The sequence below is a fragment of the Acinonyx jubatus genome, chromosome B3 (genome assembly GCF_027475565.1).
Source record: "Acinonyx jubatus isolate Ajub_Pintada_27869175 chromosome B3, VMU_Ajub_asm_v1.0, whole genome shotgun sequence".
NCBI classification, from domain to species: Eukaryota; Metazoa; Chordata; class Mammalia; order Carnivora; family Felidae; genus Acinonyx; species Acinonyx jubatus.
Window position 1 is genome coordinate 111,451,209 of NC_069386.1, and position 26,690 is coordinate 111,477,898.

The window sequence follows — 26,690 nt, forward strand, 5'->3', positions numbered from 1 at the left end:
CCTTCTCCACTTGCGCTCTGTCTCTGTCTCTCAAAAATAAATAAACATTAAAAAATTAAAAAAAATTTTTTCCATATTTCAAAATGTTGGGAAGAGATCACAATATGAAAAATTAAAATTTGGCAGACCAATACTGCATAGGCCAAACAAACATGCTGGGCATTGGATTCCATCTGTGTCCCCATTTGCTAGCCCCCACTCCGAATTTGTGAACGTTGGATTAAAGTTTCAGAGGACGTCCGAGTATTTTAATGTGGTGCCATCTGGAACGTCCTCCCCACAACTCTGCCACCTCGTTTGGAGTGCTTCTTGGTTTTGCAGGTCCCATTAGGTGCCCTGCCTGTGCTCCCTCCACAATCTGTCACTTGATATATCGCAGTCATCTATAGGGATGTGCCTCACATCACCACCCTTCCCCAAATGTGAGCTGCACAAGGTCAAGGGCTAAGCTTAACTGTCTTGTCTCACCACCACGAAGTAGAGTGGCAAATTACAGATGAGCAATAAAAGTTTCCTCAATGAATGAATGAACATCTGAATGAGTACATTCACATTTTGAACTATGGTATATTTAGCTCCTTAAAAAATGAAATTCTAGGGGCGCCTGGGTGGCGCAGTCGGTTAAGCGTCCGACTTCAGCCAGGTCACGATCTCGCGGTCCGTGAGTTCGAGCCCCGCGTCGGGCTCTGGGCTGATAGCTCAGAGCCTGGAGCCTGTTTCCGATTCTGTGTCTCCCTCTCTCTCTGCCTCTCCCCCGTTCATGCTCTGTCTCTCTCTGTCCCAAAAATAAATAAACGTTGAAAAAAAAATTAAAAAAAAAATGAAATTCTATTTAGCACTCAAATGTTCAATAAACATTTGAAAAGATATTCAAGGTCATTAGTAACCATGGAAAAGTAAATTCCAACAGTAATGAGATCTCATAGGCACAAAGGGAAAAGCTGGACAATACTGAATGCTGTAAGAATGTGGAGCAATAGGAACTGCAAGTGGACAACTGGTCTGAAAAGCAATTTCTAACATCTCGGTAAAGGTGAGGATGCTCATGCCTGATGATTCAGCAATTTCACCACTAGCGCTACATTCTGTACTTAGGGTGTACAGTGTGCGGTGACAGTATAAAAGCATCAATTGTATTATTCTCTACACTTTTCTGTACGTTGGTAAATTTCACACACAAAAAGAGAAAAGAATGTGATGTAGTTACCAAGAAAATGTGGACATTGCAATCGCTATCCAAACAACACCAGGATTCTTCACAGAGCTAGAACAAACAATCTTAAAATTTGTATGGAACCAGAAAAAACCGCGAATAGCCAAAGCAATCTTGAAAAAGAAAACCAAACCAGGAGGCATCACAATCCCGGACTTCAAGCTTATTAAAAAGCTGTAATCATCAAGACAGTATAGTACTGGCACAAAAACAGACACTCAGATCAATGGAATAGAGAACCAGAAATGGACCCACAAACGTATGGCCAACTAATCTTTGACAAAGCAGGAAAGAATAACCAATGGAATAAAGACAGTCTCTTCAGCAAGTGGTGATGGGAAAACTGGACAGCAACATGCACAAAAATGAACCTGGACCACTTTCTTACACCATACAAAAAAATAAACTCAAAATGGATGAAAAGACCTAAATGTAAGACAGGAAGCCATCAAAATCCTCGAGGAGAAAGCAGGCAAAAACCTCTTTGATCTTGCCCGCAGCAACTTCTTACTCAACACGTCTCCAGAGGCAAGGGAAACAAAAACAAAAATACTACTGGGACCTTATCAAAATAAGAAGCTTCTGCACAGCAAAGGAAATAATCAGCAAAACTAAAAGGCAACCGATGGAATGGGAGAAGATATTTGCAAACGATATATCAGATAAAGGGTTAGTATCCAGAATCTATAAAGAACTTATCAAACTCAACACCCCAAAAACAAATAATCCAGTGAAGAAATGGGCAAAAGACATGAATAGACACTTCTCCAAAGAAGACATCCAGATAGCCAGCCAACACATGAAAAAATGCTCAACATCGCTCATCATCAGGGAAATACAAATCAAAACCACAATAAGATAACCACATCACACCTGTCAGAATGGCTAACATTAACAACTCAGGCAACAACAGATGTTGGGGAGGATGCAGAGAAAGAGGATCTCTTTTGCACTGCTGGTAGGATTGCAAATTGGTGCAGCCACTCTGGAAAACAGTATGGAGGTTCCTCAAAAAATTAAACATAGAACTACCTTACAACCCAGCAAGTGCACTACTAGGTATTTATCCAAGGGATACAGGTGTGCTGTTTCAAAGGGACACATGCACCCCCATGTTTATAGCAGCACTATCAACAATAGCCAAAGTATGGAAAGAGCCCAAATGTCCATCGATGGATGAATGGATAAAGAAGATGGGGTACAATGGAGTATTATCGACAATCAAAAGAGAATGAAATCTTGCCATTTGCGACTACATGGATGGAACTAGAGGGTTTTATGCTAAGCGAAATTAGTCAGTCAGAGAAAGACAAATAACATGATTTCACTCATATGAGGACTTTAAGACAGGGGACAGATGAACACAAGGGAAAGGAAGCAAAAATAATATAAAAACAGGGAGGGGGATAAAACATAAGAGACTCTCAAGTATGGAGAACAGACAGAGGGCTGCTGGAGGGGTTGTGGGAGGGGGATGGGCTAAATGGGTATATCATTATTGCATTATATGTTAACTAACTTGGATGTAGATTACCAATATAAAAAATAAAAAAATATATAATTACTTAATAAATCTAAAAAAAAATGGGGAAAAAAAAAAAGAAAATGTGGACATTGATACATGGAAAGGGGTCTACACAACCAGGTAAGGAGTTTCAACTCTGAGAAGAGGAGAAAGGGAACTACCACTCAGGAAAATAGTACCTTTGCTTCTAGAATCATGTTCATGACAGTTGATGGGTCCTCAAGGCAACAGTTCCTCAGGGTCTGCCAGTCACACCATACCACGGTAGCTTGCAAACCTAGAATCTAAGGGGAAATAGAAAGAACTCTCAAACCACACTGCAGCTTCCCCTTCCACAAACAAGTCACTGGAGTTTCCAGGGATGGGCCACCCCTAAGTTTGTGTCCCAAAGTCAGGCTGTCAAAACTTTCCAGGAGAGAGGAGAAATTAAAGCAAATGAGGCAAAGACTGTTTGGAAAAGTGAGTGAATGTATCTGAGAAGCATACTCAGGGAGCAAAGGCTGGGCAGGGAGGTCAGGATTGGAGCCTTTCACTTAACAGGGCAATCAGAGGCTTCTGTGTTTCACAACTTGTGCAGCCTTCTGGGGTCATTTGTCCCATGCTCCTCCATCTCAAAACTCTACCCAAGATATTCTCCCAGCTTGAATGTTCTGTGGGATCGTCTTTCATGCAGCATTTAAGCTCTGCATGAGAAGTGCTGAGGAAGAGTGGAAAGAAAATCTCTTTCACCTGCCATTTTCACTTTCTCTGATGGGGCTCTGGACTCTGGTTGCAAGTACACATGGAAAAATCAGCATAGATTTTATACTTGCTATGTAGCCATATCACCTAAATCTGTCTCCTTGGGCCTCTTGATCTTGAATATAACACTCATCTGCAAATAATCGTTCATTTGGAAACTGTCACTTTCATGCAGCCTTTCAAAATGGCTGTTGAAATTTAGCTGAAATTTAAAACAATCTTTAAAAAAGATACAATTGAGATTAAGCTCTATAAAAACGCTTGAACAACAAGAAGACATAACAGACATAAAACATGCACAAAACTCAAATACACATGTGAAAGAGGCTTTGTGGACTGTTATTATTATCCTTGTTTGATGCATTCATATTTAAAATTATAAAAGGAAATAGATACATGGTCTCCTCATTGTTTACCTAAAAACAGAAGCCAGATCTAAAAACAGATACAGAACAAAAGCCAGGCCCAGATCGTCTGTTTCTTAAAATCCACCATCACATGAAAATAGGATGGAGCTGGTAATATAGTGGGAAGCCTATTTCCTTCCTCTCGATGCTGGGACCCATACCTTCTGATACACCTGCAGCTCTGCTAGCTTTCTCTGTAGCTCACACTTCAGTCCATCTTGGACAGTTGTGTCTGAGATGCAGTATGCCAGGATCTCCAGGCACCACTCCAGGGGCCACCTGTCCATAAACTGTAGGGTTAGCTGACTTCTCAGAGATGCATCCTTCACAGGAAACAGGAACTGCCAACCGTCTTTGTCTATAGGATGAGAAGATACCCAAAGATAGTAAGTCTGGCACTGGAAGAGTTCAAGAATCCAGTTTACTTCTTAAGAAAAGGGCTTTGCTCAATTTCATAAAACAGGAGCTTGGAGGATTCTTAAGACCCATCTGACCTTAATTAATGTTTATACTTGGAACCATTATGTAACAAGCAGAAATGCCATATACCCTTATGTTTCTCTTTATGCTAACTTAATCACAGTCATGAGATTTTCTGAACAGAGAGAGAGAGAAGGAGAAAGGAAGAAAAAGGAAGAGAGGAAGGAGGAAGGAATAAAAGATAGAAGAGCAGACGTATTTTGAAATACAGAGACATCTCCATATTTTGGCAGGCTGCACAGATAGCACCATTTCAGACTCGGCTTGTAGGTGGAACCTCTGGTTTTCCCTGCAATTTCCACTCTGTGAAATTCAAATATATAACTGCTTGAAAGTTATTTCAGGTAAACTAGTTTCACTCCCTCCATACCCTCTATCATTATTATTTAGTAGATCTTTCCCACACCCATTTCACAGATCTGAAAACAATTAATTTCTAAGCAATTAAGACTGCACAGCCCATCAGGGGATTTCTCCACCTTCTCTAGGAAGGATTTTCTCCTTTCTGCAGGGCAGTCAAGCCCTGGATTGAGAAGCCATTCCCTACAGCATGCCTAACCCTTGCTCCCCCAGTGGAGTGTTCTAGGTTATTGCTCTCAAAGCCCTTAAAAGTTCCTTGGGAGCTTTTATACATGTACCACTGACTAAGCCAACCAGGCGCCCCCACATTCTGTTTTTATGAATAAAATTTTAGTAGAATGTACTTATGGTAATTTGTTTACGTATCACGTATGGCTGCTTTCATGCTATAATGGCAGAGTCCAGTCGCTGCAACCAAGGCTGTATGGCCTACAAAGCCCTTTACAGAAAAAGTTTGCTGATCCCTGTTTTAAAGTAAACATTTGTTTGAATCCCATCCTGGGCTTCTGGGGGTTGTGCTCAGATATATGTAATTTATAGAATTTTCCAGGGATTGTGATATGCAGTGTTGAGAAAGTTGGTTATGAGTGCCCATTCTAAAGGTAGATGGAAAGGTAGATGACCATTCTAAAGGTAAGCTCTGCTCCTATCCTGGGCAAGTTTTCTACCTTCTGAGCCTCAGTCTCCTCTTGGTATCATGAGATACAGTGGCACCTTTCTCTAGAGTTACTATGAAGATCCAATGCAATGATACACTCACTGAATGCTCAATGTTATTACCACCAGGGAAGGGGAGGCATAGCTTTCTGCTCACCACATGCCGCGGCACAGCTCAGGACCGCATCCTTTATGTTGCTCAAGTCATCCACATCTCGCCCGTACACTTCTGTGAGCTGAAGGGCTTGGGGCCAATCTCTGGCCACCAGGGCTTCCTTGAAGGCCTCAGTAAGCACGTCTAGAGCACTGGGAGAGTGCAGGCCCAGGAGGACAGTAGACAGACTGGCCCGACCACAGAGACTCACTGCCAGGCTCTGCCCCTGCTCAGTGGACCGTCGTAGGGGCTCCCAGGCAGCCACGAGGGAGGCCTTAAGCATAGGGAACTGTTCCAGGAGGCGTTCACACTCCTGGGCTACCTGCTCTGCGCTCAGAGGCACTTCCCTGCGGCCACGAAGCTCCTTCCATGACAAGCTGGGCTTGGTGAGCTTTGACCCTTGGGAAGCTCCTAGACAGGCCACTGTGGCCAGCAGCTTTGAGCGGGACTTAAGGAAGGCCAAGGCAGAAGAGGTAAGGGCTGGGAGTGATGAATCCTTTGGGGAGGAGCGGGGCTTTCTCTCCAATGTGGGATTCCCAGTTGGCTTCGGGGAGCTCAGTGTAGAAAGTGGGAGGTCATCCAGGCAGTGGGAGGTGTGCAGCTGGACCATGACGCCCAGCTGGGTCACAAGGGATGATGTCTGCTGACTTTGCTGGGAAGAGCAAAGGGCAAGATGCTCACAGCAGCAGTTAACAATGACCTTCGGCACACTCAGGTTGAGCCCCTCTCGGGCCAGAAGGACTGCCAGCCTGGACGGAGAGAAGCAGAGGGCATGTAAGTCCTGAGTGCACAGGTATATCACCCAAGTTCAGAATTTTTTTATGCTTATACAATCTAATGTAAATGCAGGCTCTTTGTTATTCTTACTCTCTCCCTCTCCCCCCTGCCTCCCCCCCCCCCCCCCCCCACCCCAGACCAAAGGTAGCCTATTAGAGCCACTGCTCTGCCCTTGCTTTTTCGTTTGATTACATATCTGGGAGAACTGTCCATATCCCCCTACAGAGAGACCACCTCATTCCTATTTACAGCTATACAATATTCCATTATAGGTGGAACCATAATTTAACCAGTCTTTTATTAGTGGACAGTGGATTTTTCTGATCTGTTGCTACTACATATAAGGCTGTAATAAAATGACTTTGGATAAACACCATTTTTCACATGTCAGTAAAGCCACAGGATAAATTCCCCAATGTGATTGCTAGATCAAAGGATATATACATTTGTTTTTTGTAATAAATATACACAAATGTCTTCCCACAGGGGCTGTACCAATTTATATCCCACCAGCAATCCATAAGAATGCTTGTTTTCCTATGGTGTAGTCAACTCATGAGCTATCAAATTTTTGGATTTTTGCCTATTCATGAATGAAGATTCACCCCTTAATTTTATGCTTGCAACATAAATGTTGCGAGAGGTGGTGAGAGAGAAACAACTGAAATTGAACTTTAATGTAGCTGTGTAAGAGTAAGTGCAAATTAACGGAAAAATCTGGAAGAAATCCCTACTCTCTGTACTGAATTCAAGCACCACCCCACTGAGCACTCCTTAATGAAACCATTAGGGAGGCCCATCCATGCTTAACTCCCGCAGAGTAGTTCCTACCTGTCTGGGGGAACTTGTCGCTCAAGCAGGAGGTGTGACACAAGTTGGGAAGAGCTCTGTTGCAGGAGAACAAATGGATTTCCTACCTTGACTTCCATGTGATCTGCAAAGAGAAACAAAGTGACCTTGGTTTTCACCAATGACTGCAATAGCTCAGAGCCCTGTTTCCCAGAATTAATAAAGAAGTGCAGTATCAAAATGAAGACTTTACTGATATAGTCTGTAACACTTTCTGACTATAGTCAGAAAATACTTGATATTTTCTACGTAAAGGGTATTCTCAACATGACGCTGACCACAAGTTGACACCTTACCACTGCTCTAAAGACTTCCAACCACAGACAAACTTTAGTGGGTAGGTTTGGCCCCAAACAGCTCATCCTGCTCTCTTAAATAGGACTGAAGTGCACGCAGTACTCTCTCTGTGGATTCAAGCAAGAACCTGGCCCTCAGATCATAGACATGATTCGTCTCTGGGTCCTCAAATCCACAATGGTCTGAGAGAGGTGTTTTTGCCATTAATGCAGTCAAAATTTATTCGGTACTCCCATGTGCTGTACAGCTGTACCCAACAGTGAGCAAGCAGGGATGAATAAAACACAGGGATGAATAAGAGGGGACCCTATAAATCTAGTGTTCTTGGCTACTGCTGTATCCAGAACCTCTTAATTGAGCACCTTTCCTCTTCCCTACCTTAAACACTTGCAGGCCAGTCACAACTCCCTTTCCTCTTTCTTGCTACTTACCGGGCTCAGAACTCAAACTCCGAAGGAGAACCGCGGCCATGGTGCTGCAGTAACTGAAGAAGGTGCCTAGGTAGTCAGTCTGTCTGCTGCCTGCTGGGGTCTGTCTGCCCAAATTCTTCTGGAGGAGCTGAGTCTGGATGTGCACAGGGTGGGCCTCTGCCTCTGGAGCTTTCTGGGCCGCCTGCTCCACCAGTGAGGAGAGTGGAGTACTCCTGGGCTCTGGGAGGAGTTATGGCAAGAGAAGGGATGGAGGCCTTAGTCTCTGCTTCCAGCTCTGGGTCAATGGGGCATCCTATAGCTCGGGTGCTATGCTTACAAGGCAGCTATAAAGTCCTAAATTGGTTGCCCTTACGAGTGATTCTCAGCCAGTAAGAGCTTTGAGTTTGCAGAAATCAGGGTGGATAGTCCTGTTTTCACCCCAGTGTCTCTGGGGTGGAATGGCTTGATGAAGAGCACAGCAATCGTTTAGGGAAGGTTGATAAATATTTACTGAGTACCTTCTGGGTGTATTTCTCATTAAGAATGAGGAAAATGTTTAAGTCAAAAAAAAAAAAAAAAAAAGAATGTGAAAAATGTATCAGCTAAGGGAGCATTAAGCATCCCTTCACTTGAGGGGCTGGGAAAACAGGTGGAATTAGCTGTGAGACATGCCCTGGCTAAGAAGGGGCTTCATGAGCCCAGTTCCGGAGTCCTAAGCCTCTGCCCCAAAGTGTTCCTTCACTCTCGGCTATCCCCTCTCCCCAGCTCAGCCCTCATCTGCTGCTGCGAAGTTGGGCCGTACCTGGCAGCTGTAGAGCCTCTCTCAGCGCCTGGAGGACTTGTTCCAGCTGCTGGGACAGGGTGGTGTGGCCGGCGACACAGTCCTCGGTTAGGCTGGGCCAACACATCTGAAGCAGCTCAGCTATGCTGCACCGCGGAGGGCCCCCTCCTTTTTCTTCTACACTCTCTGTGGAAAGCAAATGAGAAAAAGTGAACGCTGATGCTGACCTAACGCTCCAAGTTTAGGAGAAAACAAAACAAACAAACAAAAAAAAGGGAGAAAAGCAGCTCACCCGATTTAGTTTGTCCAGCTGATATAAGTGGATAATTGAGAATCTTACTGATTTGCTGAAGAACAACAGGAAAACCTCGAATGCCATCAGCATTGAGGAGTACCTGGTCTAGCCGCCGACCTGGAAATGGATTGAAGGAAGAGGGAATGCAGAAAAAATAAGGCACTTTCAGAGACTGATAACACAGTCTTGTACTTACTTGTACAGTTTTGTCTTCCCCAACATTAAAGAGGAAATAAATGCTGTGCCATTTTGGTGACAGCCAGCTTACCTGGTTTACTCAATGTCTGAGGTTCCAGGGCTACCTCCAGCCTGATGCCTCAGCTGCAAACAGCAGCGGGCACCCGGTCTCTGGCACTCTATGAAACTCCTGTCCCAAGCCAAACACTTGTGTGGATTTGCCTTGGTACAGTCCTCAGCTGAGAACTTGAGCTGGGATCACATCTGTCTTCTCTCTTTGCCTAAAGGGGCATCTTGACACCCTGACTAGATTATAAACAACTTAATGGACAGAGATTATTCCTTGTATCTCTCGTACCTCCTACACTTTGGATAATCTGGAAATAAGACTAGATACTATTGATTGACATGAAACCATTTCAGCTATTAACAGTTTGGATAATATCTCCTTTCATTTTTGGATGAGTACTAGAAAAAGGGGAGGGAAATTGTTCAATAAGAACAGCATTGCATATGCCACAGTATACTTTCTTAGAAGGTCTATGTGAACATTAAAGGACATTTTAACAACAGCTCAGAAAGGAGTTGTAGAGGCATGCAGAAAAGAGGTACCACAGCAGGCCTGGGGCTGCTATCCTTAGAAGGCCTGCCTGCAAGGTTGCCACTGGCTGGCATCTACAAACTTGACTAAATAATGGTTTCTGACACTGATATAGACCTTGCCCTAGATGATAAGAGTGGCCAGCTGTGCCTACACTGTTTGTACAATGTGGTTTATGCTGAACACCTGTTTCCTTTTGAGAATCTAGAATTTTGGTACACGCGGGGCAGAGATGCGCCCCCCCCCCCCCCCCCAAACAAAACAAAACACAACAAAACGTTGGGCATTGAGTCTCTGAGCTTCCTTGGATACACTTGTCACAGCTCATTGCTAGAGGAATTAAGCACATCCTGTGTGAGTCCACAGGGAGAAGACTCCTGGAAGCTATGCCTGGCTTCCTCTGGACTTTATCCCATGAGCCTTTTCCCTTTGCTGATTTTGCTGCGTATCTTTTTGCTGCAATAAATCTTAGCCAAGAGTATGACTACATGCTGAGTTTTTTAACTTCTCCTAATGAATCACTGAACCTAGGAGTGGCTCTTATATCATGACCTATTCACCTTTCATCTCTCCTTACTACTGAGAGAGAGGTGCTTTGTCCAACGTTTGGTGTATCACGGATGGGTGGAGAGTGGAACTTTGCCTAATTCTTCACATCCCTCTACGTTCATATACCAAATTCCTCCAAGAATTCAATATACACGTTCTGGGACATTATTAACCCAAGGTACAATCCTCCCTCTAACTGTGATCCATGAAATATTCCCTTACACCTGGTTTACGAACTCAAGACTGTTCTAGGTTTTAGATTAAGTGGGGTTCATTCTTCAGGAGGCATGCAGTCTGAAGGCACAAATTCCACTTACATCATTTTTGAATATATATTTCTTCCTTGAATTTATCTATAAACCAGAAAAGAATTTCCCTAAATTACTGCAGACTGCCAAGTCTGTTAAGAAGACAAAACTCTCAGACTATATTTAAGCCACCAAATTGGACATGAGGAAATTAACTAATAATCCTTTTTCCCTATCTCTCCTACCCCAAAAAGCATTTTCTTCTAATCCAATTTATCAAGCATCTCAGAAACCCATCCCCCCATTTGAGAATTAAGGAATACAGCTAAAGAAGCACACTCACCCCGGCTCTCGAGGCTAATGTTTAGACGTCGTTCAGCTGTTTCTAAGAGCTGCTTGCAGGTTTTCCAGAGCTGGCACTGAGAGCAAGCTAGGTCAAATGCAGCCATGGCAGGGGGACTGAGGTCTTCCAGAACCTCTCTCAGGGGAGCAGTGGGCTCCACCAGGGTGTTGCTTATCCAAAAGTCCTCCTGGAGGGTGGGGATGGGTTCTCCAGCGGTGCTGAGTAGCTTGTCAGTCACATCAGAGATGGAGTAAAATACCATTCCTGGACACCCAGCAGTGGAGTAAAAAGCAAGAGGTTAAGATGATTCTTACTACCACTTGTATTTTGAAAAGTAGTTATTTAAAAAAAAATGTTTGAGGGGTGCATGGGTGGCTCAGTTGGTTAGGTGTCCAACTCTTGGTTTCAGTTCAGGTCATGATCTCACAGTTCGTGAGTTCGAGCCCTGCACACTGGGCTCCACGCTGACAGCACGGAGCCTGCCTGGCATTCGCTCTCTCCCCCTCTCTCTCTGCCCCTCCTCTGCGCTCTCAAAATAAATAAACTTAAAATAAAAAAAAAAAATGTTTGAGATCCTTCTGCATGGCATTATCTTTTATGCATATTAGTACCATCATTACAGCCTGGTCTTATGGCATGAAAACAATGTTACATAAAGGAAGACCCAGAGAAACTCAAAATGGTAGAGATGATTGGGGGCTTCTTCCCAATGGGAGCTAAAGAAGGGAGCTGAGAAGTAACGAGGTGACTCTGTGTGTGCTAATCAGAAAAGATCTCTAAAATGCATTGCTAAAAAAAAAAAAAAACCCAAAAGGTAGAAAACAGTACTTATTCTTAAAAGCCCATTTATATTAAAAACAAAAAGGATGTGCATACATTCTTTTGACTAGGTACAGAGAATTTCTGGGAGAATGTAGAGCAGCAATGTGTGATGGTACTTGATATGTGGAACCTAGGTCAGGAAGAGGCATGGAAATGTGGGGTAGGGTTCTGCCCTCAAGAAATATTGAAAGGATGAGCTTCTGCACTGCTGCCAATGCTGGGCATTGAGGCCTGTGAAGCCCAGGCTGTTGGCATGATACACAGCTTCTTTGCTTTATGGAAAAGTAAAGTAACACGCTTTCTCTCTGAATAACTAGATAGGAAGGAAACAAATTCCTAACCATTGCCCGGAGCCCAAGCTAGTGGCCATCAAAAACACATGGGGGAAATGGCGTTCACACTCTTCCATTTAAATCCCACAGGAAGAGCTTAACGGAGTAGCTGAAGGGGCAGGTATGTGACCACCCAGCTTAGGGAATTTGGGCACAGCTAGAGACCGACTCTGTGTGTGTCAGGACTGCTATGCTTCAAGGCAAGTGTCCTGCTCTGGATTTCTGCTCACCTTTATGAGGAGCCTGTGATTTGGTGGCTTTTCCCCTGGTACCCCCCCTCCTCCAGTGCCCTCACCGCCCTTGTGGCACCTGCTGCTGCTGCGCTGCCGATGGCTTGTAGAGTCGAGCGGCCGCTGCCTGTTCTCCGAATGGTGCTGCTCCCGCCATCTGAGTTCTGGTTTTCAATCTTGTGCTCTACCCGGGCCAGTTCCTGGATCACCTCCTGGTAGCGTTCCACAAACATCAGTTCCCCTGAGCTGGGCGAGGACTTCAGGTTGAACATGAACACCACCTGCCACAGGACAGCAAGCATGGGTTGTGCTGGTGCTGCAGAGTTGGGGACTCTGGAAATATGAGATCTTGCCCAATATCAGACTATGGCCCCAAGACATCTGCTTTGTAGGCTTGTGAGAGAACCGAATATTAGAAGATTGGATCAAATATAGGAATAACTCATAAATGTCAGCAAGAAAGCCACTAGAGCCCCAGTAGAAAATAGGCAAAAGATGTAGATAATTTCAAAGAAAAAATACATATGACTCCTATATAGATGAAAAATATTTTCCCTTACCAGTAATCCAGGGAATTTAAGAAACATTAATACCGTGTTGCTTCTATCACAATGACAAACTGTAAAAATAAACCCTCATGGAGTGGTGGTAGAATGAACTGTCATAATCTTTTTTGAAAAGCAATTTGACAATCTATAAAGTTTTAAAAATGTGTATAGTCTTTGACTTAGTAATTTTTATCAGAAACTCTTAAGGAAATAATTCAAAAGACTTAATGTCTAAAGGTGATAATCTTGTCACTATTTATTACAACTATTCCATGGTTGAAAAGAATCTAATGTTGAGTAACAGGAGAATGGTCAAATGCAGCTACTTGATCAGACTACTGTGAGGTCACTATAATCAGTTATAAGGCAAACATAAAAAAGGCTCTATGTAAAGTTTTAGACTCACAATAATCTTGGCTATAGAAAAGTCATGCATAACTTGGAAAAATACTGGCAAAAAATACACTTTACCTTTAAAATTGGTAATTCTGGACAACAGGGTTAATACCTATTAATATTTTTTGGTAGTTTCTTACAATATTCATGACTTACTCTGTAACCAGCTTAAGAAAATAGAAATTTTATTTAAAAAAAAAAAAAAAAGAAAAGAAAAGAAGGTCAAGGCCCCAGGAAAGGAAGAGGAGGTGAGAACATTTAGGAGTAAATCCTCTTGGAGGTGGGAAGGTGGGGTGTCCTGGCTGATTTCCTCTCTGGATTTGGGTGTAAGAAAGGTTAGCAAGGGTCCTGTTCTCCCCCAGAGGGTCAGAATTATCACTATCATTCAAGTATGGGATCTAAAATGATCAGAGGAAGTTAAACCAAGATTCTCCCACCACCTAGATTTCTCCTCAATTTATTCCTCAACAACTGAACTCATGTGAAAGAAAAATTCTGAACTATGTGTTAAGGGACCAGCCCAAGTGTGATAAATATACCAAGAGAGTTTTAAAAACCAGAATAGATTTTTATGCTATTAAATTTAAGCAATTTTTTGTAGAGGATTCTTGCATTTCTCAGAGCTTGTACATAATCCTCTTAACATTCCCATGAGGTAGGACAAGCAGGTAGTATATTTCACTCCAATTTTCCAATGAGGATATCAAATTTCAGACAGGGTAAGAGTCTTTCTGACCTCTACCTGTACTTTTCCCTATATAACATGAACATCCTAGTTTGGTACCCCCTCTACTTCTTGCATAGTGAATTGGCATTCTAGTTATTAAAAATTGTCTGTAGGGGCGCCTGGGTGGCTCAGTTGATTGAGCATCTGACTTCGGCTCAGGTCATGATCTTGCAGTCCGTGAGTTTGAGCCCCGCGTCAGGCTCTGTGCTGACAGCTTGGAGCCTGGAGCCTGGAGCCTGCTTCAAATTCTGTGTCTCCCTCTCTCTCTGCCCCTCCCCCACTCATGCTCTATCTCTCTCTCTCTCTCTCTCTCTGTGTCAAAAATAAATTAAAACATTAAAAAAATTAAAAAAATTGTCTGTATTATGATTTTTCACCATATGAAAATACATATGTGTTCACTGAAGGTGTTCAAGGAAAGAAACAAAAAAAATGTTTTGAAGTGATGGAATTGTGGCTAAATATTTTCTTTTATCTTATTAAAACACTGTTTAAGAGAAAACCCCAATGGTTCAAGAGCTTAAATCTCCAGGATGAATCTTGAAATCCACAACGGTGAGGACTGGGTCTTGATACATGGATACCCCCGCAGGTGCTCCCAGAGGCTCTGGTTGCACACACATCTAGCTTTACCTGAAGCCCCACGGGCCCTGGACAGCTACAGGCTGCCTTAGTATTCTTTACTAGGATGAGGTATAGCCTGGGCAGCTAATACCTGCCACACGTGTACTCCCCTTACCTGGTGGGCTTCTGCAAAGTTCCCCCGGAGGATGCAGGATGCCAGCAGTGACTCAGGTGGAGAGAACATCATGGGGATGACTGAACTTTGAGACTGAGGCTGCAATCGGCCATCCAGCTCGTTCCTTCCAGACACAGTGTTCAGACTTCCTTCTGTTGGGACACAAGAATGTGGGTGCCAAGGAAGCACTAGAAATTGAGGGAAAACTATAGTGCCGACACTTCCCACCAGGCTCTTATATCTTCAAGGTCCTTCTCTAAAAGTTCTGTAAATGGGGCTTAGTTTTTCCACAATTGAAGGGCAAACCTATGCTATCATCTTTGAATATAAGACTTAAGGACCATTCTTGGGTTATTCACCTCTGTTTCTGCTGATGGGTGACTCAACTGATGGTAAAACAGTCTTTCCCCTCTTCCCCGCTGAAATCTGTTTGGCCTTCTGCAGAACTAACTTTTTTCTTCTTTTTTTAAATGAATTGAGATATAGTTGACAGATAACACTGTATTAGTTTTAGGTGTAAAACATAATGACTTTATATATGTATATATTGTGAAATGATCACCAAAATAAGTTAACATCCATCATTATACCTAGTTATAAGCTTTTTTCTTGTGATAAAATTTTTAACATGTACTCTTTTGGCCACTTCAAATATAGAATACGGTACTGGTAACTCTAATACCATGCAGTGTATTACATCCCCAGGACTTATTCATCTTGTAACTGGAAGCTTGCATCTCTTAGAACCAACCTTCTTGAACACAGGCATGAACTGTTTAGTGCAGGATTTTACACCATGGTGTAGGGCAACTCTGTATCAGGGCAAAGTCGCTTGAAGTTGGTAACTGCTTGGGACCCTCATACCTGAAGTACTTGTGCTCAGCTCACTACTTGTACTTTCCAGGGATGGATTGGAACCTTTGTCCCGGCCATCTAGAGGTATTAGGAAGAGAGAGAATCAACCATCAGTTCCTTATAGTGTGGAAAGTGAGAGGTCAGCTTGAAGCCAAGGTCTGGGTAGTAAGAGTGAGAGGGTGATGGGTAACTATTACATCTGTGCTCTTTCTACAGCAAACACAAGTTTATACAGACCAAAGGTGAAGGGTGGGCTTAATATGGCCCTCGTGTTCATATGGGTTGTAGCTTATACCAGTGGCTTCCAACCTGTGGGTCTTAGAGCCACAAGTTACTTCTAGGGGCCAGCAACCCCAATCTGCTAGTAAGCACTGTCAATATTCTGAGAAAATAGAAGCACAACTATTAATACCAGGAAGTGGTAGGGTGCAAAGGAGGGCCACAAAATTTTCTGACATAGAAAAAGGTATCCTTGAAAAGGTAGGTAACCAAGTATAAGACCCAGTCTGCCAAAGGCCATGATATTTAAAGCCCTGGAGGAAAGCTTCTTCTCAACACCTGCTTTCCAAAGTGCTAGGGCTTGTGAATGGAGGCTTGCTATTGTTTAGTGTGGTCATGGGAGGGTGCTATCAGCACCATGCATAGGAGGCTCCTTGGTTCTCTGTTTGGAAAGGAACAGACAGTGGTAGGAAAGAGAAGATAAATTGTGCGTTCTTGGGCTGGATGGGTCAAGTGGATGCAAACTATTTTGACTCAAACCCATTAGCTGGGTAGCTTAAGGGTCTTAACAACTCAGTCTTGAAGTTTGAAGGTTTCTCGTGTGGTATCCTCCACCCTACTTGGTATGTTCACTTTTTTCATTGCTGCTTAGCTAGAGCCTACTCATTCTTCTGAGCTCAGTGCAAGAGTCAACTCTTCTGAAACTTCTCTCTCTAACCCTTCCCTAAATTGTAGACTATGCTGATCTCTTCTAAGAGATTCCTTCTTCGGGCCATTCCTCAGTACAGTTTAAGTTTTTCATATATACTGTCAATACAGGTAATTTACAAATTCTTTGAAGGCAAAGTCCTGGTTCATGGCTCATTCACAACCCTCAAGCTACCTAGCATTGTTCAGCACATAGGAAGCTCTTATGAATACTTTGTTGTTTATTTACTTATTTACTTATTAACTTATTTATATTTAACTTAATTTTTAAAGCTTTTTAAGGTTTTTAGAGTTTATTTATTTATTTATTTATTTTGAGAGACAGCATGCACGGCATGTGCAGGGAGGGTCTGAGAGACAGGGGGAGAGCCCAAGCAGGCTCTACACTATCAACACAGAACCTGACATGGGGCTTGATCTCACGAATTGTGAGATCACGACCTGAGCGGAGATCAAGAGTCGGATGCTTAGCTGACTGAGCCACCTAGGTGCCCCAAGACTTTTTCTTTTTAAGTAATCTCTACACCCAATTTGGGGCTTGAACTTACAACCCTGAGATCAAGAGTTGCATGTTCCATCGACTGAACCAGCCAGGTGTCCTTTCCCTTAATTATTTAAAAGCCAGCACCAAAAACCATAATGGAAAATTGAATATCTAAAAATGTAATACTACTGAATAATGATCCTGTTTAAACTCCTTAAGAAAAACTCATAATCGAAACCTAAAGACAAAATAGAGAAAAAAACTGTAGCACATGACAGAATTTTTTCTTAACGTGTAAAAAGTTTCTTACAATTCAGTAAGAAAGCAAACCAACCGAAAATATGGACCTTAGAGATGAACAGGCAGCCCAAAGAAAAATATAAATGGCCAATATATACATGAAAAAACATTCAATTTCAAGCTAAAAATTAATATTAAAATACTAAACATAAAACATAAAAACCACTATCATATTAATAATACTGGCAAAGATTTTTTTTCAAATTGATACTACTCATTTTGGATGAATGCATGTGCAAATAGGCACTCATGTATAGTTGGTGGGAATATAAATTGGTCCACCTTTTTTTAAGGCAATTTTTTAATATCCATATTTTATATCCATAATATCTTTGACCTTGCTATTCTACTGCTAGGGACTTATCCTATAGATATAGTCACACAGACATGTATGTATGAACAGACATATATACAGGGTTATTTACTACAGCATTATTTTTAAGAGTTAAAAACAGGAAAAAATTTAAATGTCCACAAAGGGTATATATAACCATGGAATGCTAAGCAGTCTTTAAATTACAAGGGGAGAAAAGGTCTCAATACATAGTATGATACATCTGTGTATTTAAAAGCATGTAAGTGAAAAATACAATCAAGGCTTTCAGTATGTAACGGTAAATACAGTATGACGCATCTGTATATATAAAATGTGGGATATGCTTATATTGCATGGGAAATTTCTGGAAGGAAACTATTAGCAAGGTTACCTTGGGGGAGTGGGTCTAGGATAATCTTAGATCCCTTGTGTTTGTTTGGATCATGTGCTTTATTTTAAAGAATACTAGACAAGTGGAGCATCCCACTTGCCTGGTGCATCGGAATGAGGCGTGGGGAGAGCTCTTCAGATTACCTGGCCGGCTCCTTCTAGTCCGACGCCCCCGGCGGAGACTTGGGTGCCGTGTGGCAATGGGCCGGTATCTTCGGGAAGGTTGTTCCTCTGAAACGGCAAACAACAGGTCACAGGGAGAGTGTTCAATTTTGATTTGACCCATCTCCTGGGGTCACTGGTAGGAGAAGATCTGGACAGGCTCTGAGACAGGTTTCTAACACTGGTTGCTACGGTAATACGCCCTGAGTTAAGGTGTGACTCCCACATACTCCTTGCTCTCTCCCACATTCCTGGGATATTTTTCCTTCCTCACTTTCAGGACCCACTGGCTCTCCATCTGCTCTCACCTGAGCCCTGGTTGCTTGATACCACCTTGTATCTCCACTGGGCCTCAGAAAGAACCTTGGAAAACCGGTGCAAGCGGCTCTGCAGTCCGTCTCTGCTTCCAGAGCAGCTCTGGCCTTCTGGCAGCTTTGGCTTCTCAGGGGGGTTGTGGCTACTGAGTTTATCCAGCTGCTCCTGGAGAAGCCTGAGGAAGGCCCCTATTGCAAATTCATCAGCCAGGAACCCACTGATACCACTAGTAAAGTGCTTTAGGTCCAAAAAGCTGTGCCCATGGGGCTCTGGGGAACTGTCTTTTGGCTCTGTCTTCAGACAGCTTGGGATTATAGAAGCAAGGTTCCTGGGGACTCCCTGGCCACCCCGTTCTGACTTCTTCTCAGGTTGTGCTATGTGCTGAGGGCTCTCTGATGGTGACCTCAAATCTATCAGGCCCTTCCTCCCAACGTCATCATCCTCAGCATAGTCCTCAGGCAGGTGAGGCTCTGGGTGAAGATCGGCAGAGGTGATGAGGAGCAATGAGAAGATGTTTTCTAGAAGTTCCAGGCACAAAGAGTCAGGAATATTGCACAGATACTGTTGACATCTGGCCAGGTATGCTGAGAAGAGATCTGAAGCACCTAAAGAAGCATGTGTGAGAGAAGACGCCAGAGAAAGAGAGAAAATGCAAATATTAGAAACATTACTTGCCAGACTCAACCATTCTCACAACTTTAACTCTTTCATTTTTTGATGACTAAGGGAAGCAGTTATAGTCAGAAAAATATGAGGCTAGTCAGCCCTGTCTTTTCATGATTTGTGGAAAGATTTTGCTACCATAATTAAAAGTACAGCTTACTGAACACTCATCATTTTGTTTCTGTTCTTTAAATATTATTCCTGGAGTGCCTGGGTGGCTCAGTTGGTTAAGCGTCAGACTCTTGATTTCGGAACAGGTCATCTCGGCTCAAGTCCTGATCTCAGAGTCGTGAGATCAAGCCCTGTGTCAAGCTCTGCTCTGGGCATGGAGCCTGCTTAAGATTCTCTTTGTCTCTCCCTCTGTCCCTCTCCCTCTCTCATGTGCCCTCTCTCTCTAAAATAAAAAAAAATATACATATGATTCCTCATCTCTGACAAGCACTTTGTATTTCAGTTCTCGGAATGAAGGTAGCACGGAGACTCCTCATCCCTCAATTCTACTTGCATTCAGTCTTACACTAAAGGTGATCACGAGCTACCCAGATCTCTTAAATACCATTCTCAGAAGTGCAAGTCTATTCCAAAGCTGCATGGGAGAGAAAACTGACCCCTAGTCACAGAGGGCAAGTTAAAGAATTATAAGTTATTAAGAAAAACGAAACAGGATAAAACATGAGGTTCTGTCATAATGTAGGTTGTGACCCATGATATTGACTCAGAGAGCTACATTAAAAAAAAAAAAGAAAGAACAGAAATATATCAAGACTGTGCTCCACTTCGAAGGGTATTATTTCCTAAAACTTAGCATATATATCTTTTATGTATATATATATATATATATATATATATATATATATATATATATATACACACACACACACACACATATATATCATGTAAATTATATACCTAAGTGCAAACAGGAATGTGATGTAAGATGCTATTTTCACTGTGGGTTGTAGTTAAAAAAAGCATTCGGAAAATAATATACTATGTGAACAGACTCCGTTAGAACTTAGCAAATCACTTGTTTTCTCCATGTCCTTTTGATTCACTCGGGCTGATAAATGGAAGAAATTATTCCTGGGCATAATAAAACCAAGGCCACCTCCCAATCCCACGAAGAACTCACTGGGACAGGCTGTTACCAGCTTATGTGAGCGAGGGGGTTCGGGGGAGAAGTGCTGTACCTGGGGAGGAGACAGAATCATTTGCTGGCTCTGCAGCCAAGGCCAGGTCCTCAGAAGGGCTCTCTCTGCATTCCTGGCACTGGGAGTGCTGGTGTGAGTTCACACAGAGGGCATAGATGGCATACTTCATGGCACAGAAGCTCTGGTACAGGGTCAGGTTCTGACACCGGCTCAGGTGCTCAGGGACTGGGGCATCGGCTGAATCTGAATTGTAGAGAAACAGGCAGAACATCACAGTAGGGTATCTCAGGCAGGAGCTGCAAGTGTGGCTGAAGCAAAGACACACTGCACTTCAGGCTCAGTGTTCTCATCCTCTCTTCTTGCTGTCAGTTTGACTTGCACCCTTTCTGGGCCCTTTCCTCCAATCAATATCAACGTGCAGTCCCTCTGTTTCCTTTTCCCAGCAGCTTCCCTTCTACATGGCTGTTCACTGTAGCCTTCATGGCCATTTAACAAATCTTTCCCTTATATTTCTTAAAATACCTGTTTTCTTTTTTAAAAAAATTAAAATGTCAAATTAATATTTAGTCTACCTAGTGTCACATTATACAAGAGATAGGCTTAAAATGCATTTAGACTGAGTAATGAGAGTAAAGGCAACAAAAAATTAGAAACAAATATTTGACATTTTTAAGAAACTACTAAAGCAGAAATCAAGAAATCACAAACTGTTGAAATTCTTTGTACTCTAATTCTCTAATTTCTCCTTAAAAATTTTTTTTTTTAGGGGCGCAGTTAAGCGTCCGACTTCAACTCAGGTCACGATCTCATGTTTGTGAGGGTTCTGAGCTGACAGTGTGGGTTTCTGACATTTTAATCTGTCCCTAATTCTTTCCATAGCAAAAATACAACCTGCTCAAACCATCTATATGTTGCCTACAAGAGACTCACTTCAGACCTAAAGACACCTGCAGATTGAAAGTGAGGGGATGGCGGGGTGCCTGGGTGGCTCAGTTGGTTAAGCGTCTGACTTCAGCTCAGGTCAAGATCTCACATCACAGTCTGTGAGTTCGAGCCCCACATCAGGCTCTGTGCTGACAGCTCGGAGCCTGGAGCCTGCTTCATATTCTGTGTCTCTGCCCTGCTTATGCTCTGTCTCTTTCTGTCTCAAAAATAAATAAAAACATTAAAAAAAATTAAAAAAAAAAAGAAAGTGAGGGGATGGAAAACCATTTACCATGCAAACAGAAGTGAAAAGAAAGCTGGGGTAGCAATACTTATATTAGACAAAATAGACTTTAAAACAAAGACTGTAACCAGAGACAAAGAAAGGCATTACATAATGATACAGGGAACAATCCAACAAGAGAATACAATAACTGTAAATATTTATGCACCCAACACTGGAGCACCTAAAAACATAAAGCAACTATTAATAGACATAAAGGAAGAAACTGACAATGATACACTAACAGTAGGGGCCTTTAACACTTCGCTTACATCAATGGACAGATCACCAGACAGAAAATCAACAAGGGAACAGCGGCTCTGAATGACACATTGGACCACATGGATCTAACAGATACATTCAGAACATTCCATCCCAAAACAGCAGAATACACATTCTTTTCAAGTGTACATGGAAAACTCTCCAGAATAAATCACATGTTATGCCACAAAATAAGTCTCAGTAAAATCAAAAAACAATGAAATCATTTCCTGCATCTTTTCTGACCACAATGGTATGAAACTATAAGTCAACCACAAGAAAAAATCTGGAAAGAACACAAATACATGGAGGCTTAAGTAACGTGCTGCTAAACAATGAAAGAACCACCAAGAAATCAAAGAGGAAATAAAACATGGAGACAAATGAAAATGAAAACACAATGGTCCCAAATTGGATATAGAAAAACCTGTTTCAAGAGGGAAGATCATAGCAATACAGACCTAGTTCAAGAAATAAGAAAAATCTTAAATAAACAACCAACTTTACACTTATAGGGGCTAGAAAAAGAAGAACAAAGCCCAAAGTCAGTAGAAGTAAGGAAATAATAAAGATTAAAGAAGAAATAAATGAAATAGAGACTAAAGAAACAATGGAACAAATATATCAATGAAACCAGGAGCTGGTTCTTCAAAAAAATGAACAAAATTGATACACCTTTAGCCACACTCATCAAAAAAAAAAAAAAAGGGAGAGAGAGAGAGAGCGAGCTAGACAGCATTCAAATAAATAAAATCAGAAACAAAGGAGAAGAAACAACTGATACCATAGTCGTTTATGTTTAATATGAGAGAATATTATGAAAAATTACATGCCCACAAATTGGCAAACCCTGAAGAAATCGATAAATTCCTACAAACATATAACCTTCCAAAACTAAATCAGGAAGAAACAGAAAATTTGAACAGACTAGCAATAAAACTTCATTAGTAATTGTAAAACTCCCAGATCCTGGACCAGACGGCTTCACAGGTGAATTCCAGCAAACATTTAAAGAAGAGTTAATAATACCTATTCTTCTCAAACTATTACAAAAACCAGAAAAGGAAGGAAAGCTTCTAAATTCATTCTATAAGTCCAGAATTATCCTGATATCAAAACCAGATAAAGATATCCCAAGAAAAGAAAATTACAGGCCAGTATTTCTGATGAACATAGATGCAAAAATCCTCAACAAAATATAAAATTGAATCCAATAATACATTAGAAAAAATGTATTCACTATGATCAAGAGGGATTTAACTCCAGCAGGGATATAAGCGTGATTCAATACTCACACATCGATCAACGTGATATATCACATTGACAAAAGAAAGAATAAAAACCATAGGATCATCTCAACAGACGTAGAAAAAGCATTTAAGAAAGCACAACATCCATTCATGATAAAAACTCTCTACAAAGTAGGTTTATAAAGAGCACACCTCAACATAATAATTAAGACCATATATGAAAAACCCACAACTAACATCATATTCAACGGTAAAAAACTGAAAGCTTTTCCTCTAAGATTAGGAACAAGACAAGGAGGTCCACTCTCACTACTTTTATTTAACATAGTACTGGAAGTCCTAGCCACAGCAATCACACAAGAAAAAAAAAAGTCATCCAAATTGGTAAGGAAAAAGTAAAATTTTCACTATTTGCAGATGACATGATAATACTATATATAAAAAAACCATAAGACTTCACCAAAAAGCTATTAGAACTGATAAATTAATTCAGTAAAGTTGCAGGATACAAAATTAATATATAGAAATCTGTTGCATTAAAAGAAAAACATACAACCTGCTCAAAAAAAGAAAAGCATTAAATGTAGTAAAGCAAAAAAGAAGAAAAGAAATATTACCCATGATCCTACCAGCTAAATATAACCATTGTTACGTTCTGGTGTAAGGCCTTTAACAGTTTTGCATACATATGTGGATATGTATTTAAATTGACTGTAATGATATTTTATGCACTATTTAATTTTCCTACTTCTTAAATATTATAGTACAAGCATTTGATTATATTCCTTCAAGGACTAAATTTCTGATGGTTGCAGAGTTCCACTGAATGAATCCCTTCCCTAGGGATTCTTCTTGGGCAGGGCATACAGTACTTAGGGATGCTTTGCTACTATGATGTTGCAACAAACCCGTTTATGTATATACTTCCTAGTGATTACTTCTTCCAGGAAGTAACCTCAGCTTCACCAAGATCAGGGTGATATGAAGAATAAGACCGATACTGTTCTATGCCCCTGGCCTCAATATGGCATTACTGATCAGGGCCAGGACTTGCAAGTACTTGCATGACCCTGAGAGTGAGTAACTCCTTATATTTTGTACCCCAGATGCCTCTCTTGCCTCAGCTTAATCCCAGTTCTATTAATGTCTTCTTTTGCCTTTTCCAAGTTCAAGTTCTACATGTGTCCTGGTGGGTCACCAGGAATCCGATTTAAAATACTTCTCTGGAAGCCTTTTGTACGTGTATGTCGAAAACAGCTCTAGTTCCTTTAGGAAATCTGGTAAACAAATTGCCTACTTTTCCAGAAAAAAATATAGAATGTAGTAACACTGGTTTTCCAATTAGTGGCAGGTCCTTTTAAAAAGTAAATCAAAGCAACATATAGGTTGAGAAACATCTATTGACACATGAAAACATTAGTTTCTCTGAAAGCTAAGTGTCCCTAGCTTGTGTTCTATGTTATAAAGTGATTTTTGGAAGCAAAAAGAATTGAGTTTTAAGCAGAGATCCAAGGCTAAAACAAGGCTTTATTATTGCTTTAGGCAAGTCTTTCTTCTAAACTTCATGTGTTTAGTACATTATGAAGAAGAGACGAGAGGGAAAGGAAGCATAGAACCTGCTAGGAGAAAGCTTATAAAGCACGGAAAGATTCACCAAGAACTTGCATAAATATTGTCAATGACAGTGTGAATGACAAACTCAGAGAGCAGGTCCTAATTCTGCTTCACTGGGATGAAGGTATATGAGTGGTTCCTGCGATGGTTCCACAAGTACAAAGGTTTCTATGGGACTGTTCTCGTAGAATTCCCTATACCTCACTGAGAAAGGAGAGGTATGCACCCAACATCTCATAATCTGATTGGGGCAAATACAGACAATTTAGCAGGTGTCTGCTGGACCACCCACCTTGACAGATCACATCTAGATAAATCCTGTGTTAAAAGAAACTGGTGTAGGACTATCTTAAGAGGGAAGCTTGACCAAGTCACTCCATCGCCAACTCACCATGCTCTTGCTGGGGGTCCTTGGCTGGCACCATCTGTAAGAGCTTGAGAACATCTTCCTCCCTGAGAGCTGGAAGGTTGGTAAGGTGATGGAGAGAGTACAGCACAGAGTGGCTGTCTCCACCATGTAAATGACATAAGAGATCTCTCTTTGGTATGGGGTTGCTGAAGGGCAAAATTGAGAGGATGGAAGAGAGTCAGTTTAAAGAATTGCTCTAAGAAAGACCATCTCTATTCCCTCTCGTTCTTTCTCTCTGGCCCAATACAGCATAGGTTCATTTCCCTTAACACTAAATTCTAGTTGGTCTGGGATACAGCAGAGCATTTATTTACTGTTAGGAAAGTACATCCACCGAGTCAGCTGTACTTATCCAGAAAGGACCTAGAAAGGGCCTTTTTGGTCAGTAGGATCTAGAAAGAGCCTATAGATTAGGCTTCCCAATTTCCATACTCTTCGTAGCTAAGAGCTGACCCAAGCTTCTCTGCTTTGTTTTGAGTAAGGCCACTTCCTCTTCTGCCTACTCTACTTTAGGAAGTGTTGGTCATGTGTGTGAAGAACAAAACATGAACCTGGATCATGGGAAGATCTAAGGCTAAGTTACCAGGGAAGCACAGCTTTGCACATAGTTCAATATGCAGCTGTTGAGAATAATAAACTTGTGATCCAGGATAACACATGCCTAAGGACGTGGACCACATTTACTAGCTGTGTCACTTTAGGCATGATATTCAACACCTCTAGGCTTAAGTTGTTCCACCTTTAAAAGGAGGGCAATATTGGCATCTGCCTCACAGAACTATTGTGAGGCTTCAGTGAAATCATCCACTGAAAAGGCTCAGAGCAATGTCTGGCATATAGTAAGTACTCAGGAAATGTGTGCTTTTGTTCCTTTTATCACCGTCATCCTCAAAGTTTCCTTTAGTTTTAGTCTCATCGCTATGGTAAAGATAATCATTACCTATGTTTCTTTCCTGGCTTAATAGCTGGAACGATTATTAGTTGCTGGTCAATGCTGTCAACTCAAACGTCAATGTGGAAGGTGGCTTGAAATGGCCACATGTGTGGAGCATGGGATCAAGTGTGCCCAATGGTGGGAAGGGGGCTGGCCGCACAGGACTGTACCTGCTCTGCTGTACACACCACTCCAGGACCTCTAGGTGAGTCCACAGCCCATCACAGGCATCCCTGAGGAGCTTGTCACAGCCCTGGTCCTGCATTGACATGGAGAAGGAAGAGATGCTGAGTCAGGAACCTGGGGTCAGGGACTGTGACCGACCGCAGGCTCCTGCATTCTGCCTCACCTCAAAGCCTGGTATCACTCACTTTTGGAGTAGCTCACACTGCAGTATGAGAGTTACCTGGGTCCTGTGGAGTGTCTGGAGCAGACTCTTGGCTGATGCTAGGCTCTGGCAGTGTGTCCAGCCCAGGAGCACGAGCAGTCGACTGAGAGGCCTGAATTCTCTGTCGAGTAGGCAGCCAAGACTTGGGAAGTCTTCCTCTTTCAGCAGCGTGAGTGCCGTCACCTGTAAGCCGACGGAGGCTGCTGTAAGGAGTTTTGTGGACCTGCCACTCAGGGTAGAAAGCTTTAGTTGAGCAGGGAGATGCCGGACAATGAAAAAAGTGGCCAGTTGAAGACAAAACGTTCACACTGTAAGCTCTCAGAAGGCAGAGACTGACTTCTGTTGTAACCCCAGGTCCTAGCACAGTGCCTGGCACAGGATGAGGTTAATAAATACCTGTTGAGTT

At 42.1% G+C, this 26,690-nt stretch overlaps 1 protein-coding gene across 8 annotated transcripts in view; it reads right to left on the reverse strand.

Annotated features, from left to right (window-relative positions):
• The window catches only part of ZFYVE26 (zinc finger FYVE-type containing 26), a 92,583-nt gene that overhangs the window by 55,084 nt on the left and 10,809 nt on the right, over positions 1 to 26,690 (reverse strand). For all 8 annotated transcript variants that reach the window (XR_008299487.1, XR_008299486.1, XR_008299484.1 and 5 more), the window contains exons 7-23: positions 26,303 to 26,467; positions 26,067 to 26,155; positions 24,945 to 25,108; positions 20,261 to 20,464; positions 18,401 to 19,012; positions 18,075 to 18,161; positions 15,523 to 15,591; positions 14,659 to 14,810; positions 12,328 to 12,529; positions 10,865 to 11,128; positions 8,944 to 9,063; positions 8,673 to 8,837; positions 7,892 to 8,110; positions 7,146 to 7,248; positions 5,541 to 6,286; positions 4,048 to 4,244; positions 2,918 to 3,022 (exon numbers count right to left, since the gene is read on the reverse strand). Coding sequence is in view for 2 of the 8 variants with exons in the window: in XM_015068431.3 (XP_014923917.3) it covers positions 2,918 to 3,022; positions 4,048 to 4,244; positions 5,541 to 6,286; positions 7,146 to 7,248; positions 7,892 to 8,110; positions 8,673 to 8,837; positions 8,944 to 9,063; positions 10,865 to 11,128; positions 12,328 to 12,529; positions 14,659 to 14,810; positions 15,523 to 15,591; positions 18,075 to 18,161; positions 18,401 to 19,012; positions 20,261 to 20,464; positions 24,945 to 25,108; positions 26,067 to 26,155; positions 26,303 to 26,467 (3,663 nt within the window). In the remaining 6 variants the exon portion in view is untranslated. The remainder of the gene's footprint in view (positions 1 to 2,917; positions 3,023 to 4,047; positions 4,245 to 5,540; positions 6,287 to 7,145; positions 7,249 to 7,891; positions 8,111 to 8,672; positions 8,838 to 8,943; positions 9,064 to 10,864; positions 11,129 to 12,327; positions 12,530 to 14,658; positions 14,811 to 15,522; positions 15,592 to 18,074; positions 18,162 to 18,400; positions 19,013 to 20,260; positions 20,465 to 24,944; positions 25,109 to 26,066; positions 26,156 to 26,302; positions 26,468 to 26,690) is intronic.